The 5,000-nt window shown below is 54.4% G+C and overlaps 1 protein-coding gene across 1 annotated transcript in view; it reads left to right on the top strand.

Moving 5' to 3' along the window:
• Window positions 1-5,000, top strand: part of jarid2b (jumonji, AT rich interactive domain 2b) — a 52,768-nt gene that overhangs the window by 40,041 nt on the left and 7,727 nt on the right. Inside the window, exons 6-7 of the mRNA XM_031585743.1 lie at window positions 5-1,367; window positions 2,500-3,050. Of these exons, the coding sequence (XP_031441603.1) occupies window positions 5-1,367; window positions 2,500-3,050 (1,914 nt within the window). The remainder of the gene's footprint in view (window positions 1-4; window positions 1,368-2,499; window positions 3,051-5,000) is intronic.

Below are 5,000 nucleotides of genomic sequence, written 5' to 3'. Positions count from 1 at the left end.
CCAGGTGTCGAAGGTGAATGGGCTGACCCGGTCCGCCCCGGGGGGCGCACACATGGCTGGTGCCAAAAAAGCGAAAGACTTCCGCCTGCCGTCCAAAACTGTGAAGTACACAGCCACCGTGACCAAGGGCCACGTCACCTACACCAAAGCCAAGCGGGACCTGGTGAAGAAAACCAAACTGAACCACAGCAAACACTCATCTTCTTCATCATCGTCATCCTCTTCTTCGTCCCTGCCCTCGTCCGCTGCTGCCCTCCGCCTGCACACACACAATCAGTCCCCGCGCCCCGCCAGTGGACACCAGCCCATGCCCCCCCTCTCAGGAAAAGCCCACAGTAGCAATGCAAAAACACGCAAACAGGTGCTCGCCGCCAACCGCCTGCTCTCTCAGCCTCCGGCCGGCGGGACGGCTGCCAGGCTCAACGGCCGACTCAACGGCCAGCTCGGTGCCAAGGAAGAGAGGGGGCGGGGACGCGAGGGGCTGCGTCACTCCAAGAGGCGTCTGGAGGCGGCATCAGGAGGTCTTCCTCTGCCAGACCGTGCCTCTGTCCCCTCAGAGCCGGCGGCCATGACCGCGGTGGCCACGGCGACGTCTTCAGGGAAGGCGGAGGAGCCCGGCAGCCTGTCGCAGTCCACGCCAGCGGACGCCAAGAAGCTGAAGCTGCAGCCCAGCCACCTGGAGACCCGCAGCAGGAAGGCCGTGTCCGCCGTAACGATGCCCAACGGCCACGCTGCTGGCGCCGCCACGGCTGCTCCGGTAACGCCCCCCCAGGTGGTCTCACCCCTTCAGGCCGCCCCTCCTGCCACTGCAGACCCCACGGCGCCCACCCCGGCCGCTCACCCCCACACCCAACCCCAGCGCCAGCGGCCCAAGCGGGCGTCAGCCGGCAAGCTGATGCTCATGCGGCAGGCCCAGCAGCGGGCACAGCTGGCGTCGGCCCACAACCGCTCCTCTACCTCAGCCGGCGAGCTGCGTGGCGCAGAGCCGCGGATGGACAGAGAGAAGGAGAAGGAGAAGGAACGAGAGCGAGAGAGGGAACGCGAGAAAGAGCGCGAGAGGACTCGCGCCGGGCTGGCGGCTCTGCCGGAGGCCGCTCTGTTCCGTCCGAGCGCGCGGGAGTTCCAGGACCCGCTGGTGTACTTGGACTCGGTGCGGGAGAGGGCGGAGCAGTCCGGTCTGTGCCGCGTGGTGCCCCCGCCCGACTGGCGGCCGGAGTGCAAGCTGAACGACGAGATGCGCTTCGTGACGCAGGTGCAGCGCGTGCACAAGCTGGGCCGGCGCTGGGGCCCGAACGAGCAGAGGCTGGCCTGCATCAAGACACACCTCAGGTTTCAGGGCATCCAGATGCACGAGCCCCCTATCATAGGTGAGCACCGCCTGCTTCCCACAGTGTTCCGTCACACACCCTCTTCTGTCCCAGCCTGAGAAACATCTTCGTATCAGTGAACGTTTGGGCCTACCAGCTCCTCAGCTCTAACTGACACACAAACATGTAACGTGTAACGTGTTCTGTTCTGTGCAGGGAGTTTGTTTGTTGTGATGGTTTACTTATACTGTTGAGTTTATCTGTCTGGCACATCTTGCTCTGCGATTGGACACCATGCAGAAGTCCTAATAGCCTAAGTCATACCTCCTTGCAAACACCAGTAATGGCACCATGGTTGATGCAGAACTGAATTAGGGAAACATAGCCTCTCTGCTGCAAAACAATCTCTCACATAAATTGGCCGTCACAGTGCATTTGTGCTCCAACAGCCTGGAGCAACTTTACGAGCTCTTAAAGCACACGCTCTTAAAGCACACGCTCTTAAAGCACACGCTCTTAAAGGAGACGCTCTTAAAGCACACGCTCTTAAAGCACACGCTCTTAAAGCAGACGCTCTTAAAGCACACGCTCTTAAAGCAGACGCTCTTAAAGCAGACGACTCTTAAAGCAGACGACTCTTAAAGCAGACGCTCTTAAAGCAGACGACTCTTAAAGCAGACGTTCTTAAAGGAGACGCTCTTAAAGGAGACGCTCTTAAAGCAGACGCTCTTAAAGCACACGCTCTTAAAGCACACGCTCTTAAAGCACACGCTCTTAAAGCACACGCTCTTAAAGCACACGCTCTTAAAGCAGACGCTCTTAAAGCAGACGACTCTTAAAGCACACGCTCTTAAAGCACACGCTCTTAAAGCAGGCCTCTTCTCTCGTGCGCTCTTCCCGTCAAGATTGGCCATCATGAAGGTCTCGCCAGGTTATACAGCAAGAAAATAAATGTTTATTGAGCTATGTGGATCGTAGCATTATCAGACCTGTAAACTAGCGGTTATTGACCCGCGGTGGCTTCCTGTCACCATAAGGAAAAGGCTGCCACTACTATCTCTACTGAAGGCATTCAATCATTCAACAGTGGTGGAACATAATGTGGGTTGAGGGGGTGGGGGTGGCATTATATCGGAGTGCACACACACACACTCACACACATTCACTAACACTAACTCCTCCCATCCTGCAGGGGGCTGTGAGGTGGACCTGGCCCGCTTCTTCCATCTGATCAATGACATGGGTGGGATGCAGCAGGTGATGGACCTGAAGAAGTGGAGCCGCCTGGCCGACCTGCTGCGCATCCCGCGCTCCGCCCAGGACCGGCTGGCCAAGCTGCAGGAGGCCTACCTGCAGTACCTGCTCTCCTACGACTCCCTCAGCCCCGACGAGCACCACCAGCTCAAGTGCCAGGTCCTCGCTGAGAAGGAGCTCCTGGAACGCCGGCGCGGGCCCCTGGAGGGCCAGGTGGACTCGGCCCCGCTCTCCCTCTCCCAGAGGTACGAGCCCAAGAACGGCCTCCTGCCCGCCGGAACGCCACGCAACGGCTTCCGCAGCCGCAACGGGACCGCCGGCGGCAACGGCGTGGCGCACAAGGAGACGGAGGCGTCCCCAGTGAAGGCAGGACGCAGGAGGCTTTTCGCTCAGGAAAAAAGGGATGCCGTACCGGATGGAGGAGTGAAGGAGGAGGAGGAAGAGGGGAACAGAGGAGTTCTCAGTGAACAGCACAAGTGTGTGTACAAGGTGAGGTCATGAGGTCATGAAGTTACATAGAACTCATCTGCTGCTGTCTGTGTCGCCGTCTGAGAGGTCCAGGAATACTTTCTAAAAGTCCGATTTCAGAGTCTGTTTGTGGATAAAGTCCGACAGTATGGTGATACAGGAATGTCAGGCGTTCCGTTGAGGTCGGGAGTTCAATTAAATGGAATGCTTTCAGATCACAAGAGGAGAACGGACACTGTGTGGAATGTTGGACTGTTCTTCCCACTGGTCTGCAGATATATATGGACCAGCTCCTCCTGTTTATTTATATTTGTATCACACACACACACACACACACACACACACACCACACACACACACACACACACACACACACACGTCGCTTAGAGCCTTGGCGATACTGAGCGCTGCCCCATGCGGTTCAAGGCCTCCAGCATGTCAGGCTCATCTGGTAGACAGAGCTCCAGTTAGAGTGGAGAGCCTTGAGAGGCGTCCACCTGCTGATGCAGAGAGAAGAGAAGAGAAGGGAAGAGAAGAGAGAGATACTTCTAAACAGTCATGTAGTCATAGCTAAACAAATAGTGTTTCTCTCTACCGGTCCCTCTCTCTTCTTTCTGTCTCTCTCTCTTCTTTCTGTCTCCCTCTCTCTTCTTTCTGTCTCCCTCTCTTCTTTCTGTCTCCCTCTCTTCTTTCTGTCTCCCTCTCTTCTTTCTGTCTCTCCCTCTCTTCTTTCTGTCTCTCCCTCTCTTCTTTCTGTCTCTCTCTCTCTTCTTTCTGTCTCTCTCTCTCTTCTTTCTGTCTCCCTCTCTTCTTTCTGTCTCTCTCTCTTCTTTCTGTCTCTCTCTCTTCTTTCTGTCTCTCTCTCTTCTTTCTGTCTCCCTCTCTCTTCTTTCTGTCTCCCTCTCTTCTTTCTGTCTCCCTCTCTTCTCTCTGTCTCCCTCTCTTCTTTCTGTCTCTCTCTCTCTTCTTTCTGTCTCTCTCTCTCTTCTTTCTGTCTCCCTCTCTCTTCTTTCTGTCTCCCTCTCTCTTCTTTCTGTCTCCCTCTCTCTTCTTTCTGTCTCTCTCTCTCTTCTTTCTGTCTCCCTCTCTTCTTTCTCTCTCTCTCTCTCTTCTTTCTGTCTCTCTTCTTTCTGTCTCCCTCTCTTCTTTCTGTCTCCCTCTCTTCTCTCTGTCCCTCTCTCTTCTTTCTGTCTCTCTCTCTCTTCTTTCTGTCTCCCTCTCTCTTCTTTCTGTCTCTCTCTCTCTTCTTTCTGTCTCCCTCTCTTCTTTCTCTCTCTCTCTCTCTTCTTTCTGTCTCTCTTCTTTCTGTCTCCCTCTCTTCTCTCTGTCCCTCTCTCTTCTTTCTGTCTCTCTCTCTCTTCTTTCTGTCTCCCTCTCTCTTCTTTCTCTCTCTCTCTCTCTTCTTTCTGTCTCCCTCTCTCTTCTTTCTCTCTCTCTCTCTCTTCTTTCTGTCTCTCTCTCTTCTTTCTGTCTCATTCTCTTCTTTCATATTCAGCTCTTCTGTTCTGAACACGAGCCTCATGCACATTCTTCATATGTGTGCACACACACACACACTCTCACCCACCAGGAGATCTGCACATTCTTCATATGTGTGCACACACACACACACACACACACACACACCACACACACACACACACACACACACACACACTCACCCACCAGGAGATCTGCATGCGCGTATATAAAGGCTCTTCCCACCCAGCTGGCCGTATGTGTTTTAAATGGGCTTGTGATTCCTGCCCTATGAAGAGAGAGTGTGGAGAGATGTATGGCCAAATAGGCAGTAAACCCTAAACACACACACACACACTTTCATCTGAAAATGGGAAAACTGTACTGTAATGTAATCAGTCCAACCTGAGTTCTGTTGTTAATGAAGGAGTCGCTGTCCTAGTGTGTGAAAAAGACACACACACACACACACACACACACACACACACACACACACACACCACTGCAGAGAGG

Source organism: Clupea harengus, chromosome 19, assembly GCF_900700415.2.
Source record: "Clupea harengus chromosome 19, Ch_v2.0.2, whole genome shotgun sequence".
Classification (NCBI taxonomy): domain Eukaryota; kingdom Metazoa; phylum Chordata; class Actinopteri; order Clupeiformes; family Clupeidae; genus Clupea; species Clupea harengus.
This window is presented reverse-complemented; position numbering and strand designations above follow the sequence as displayed.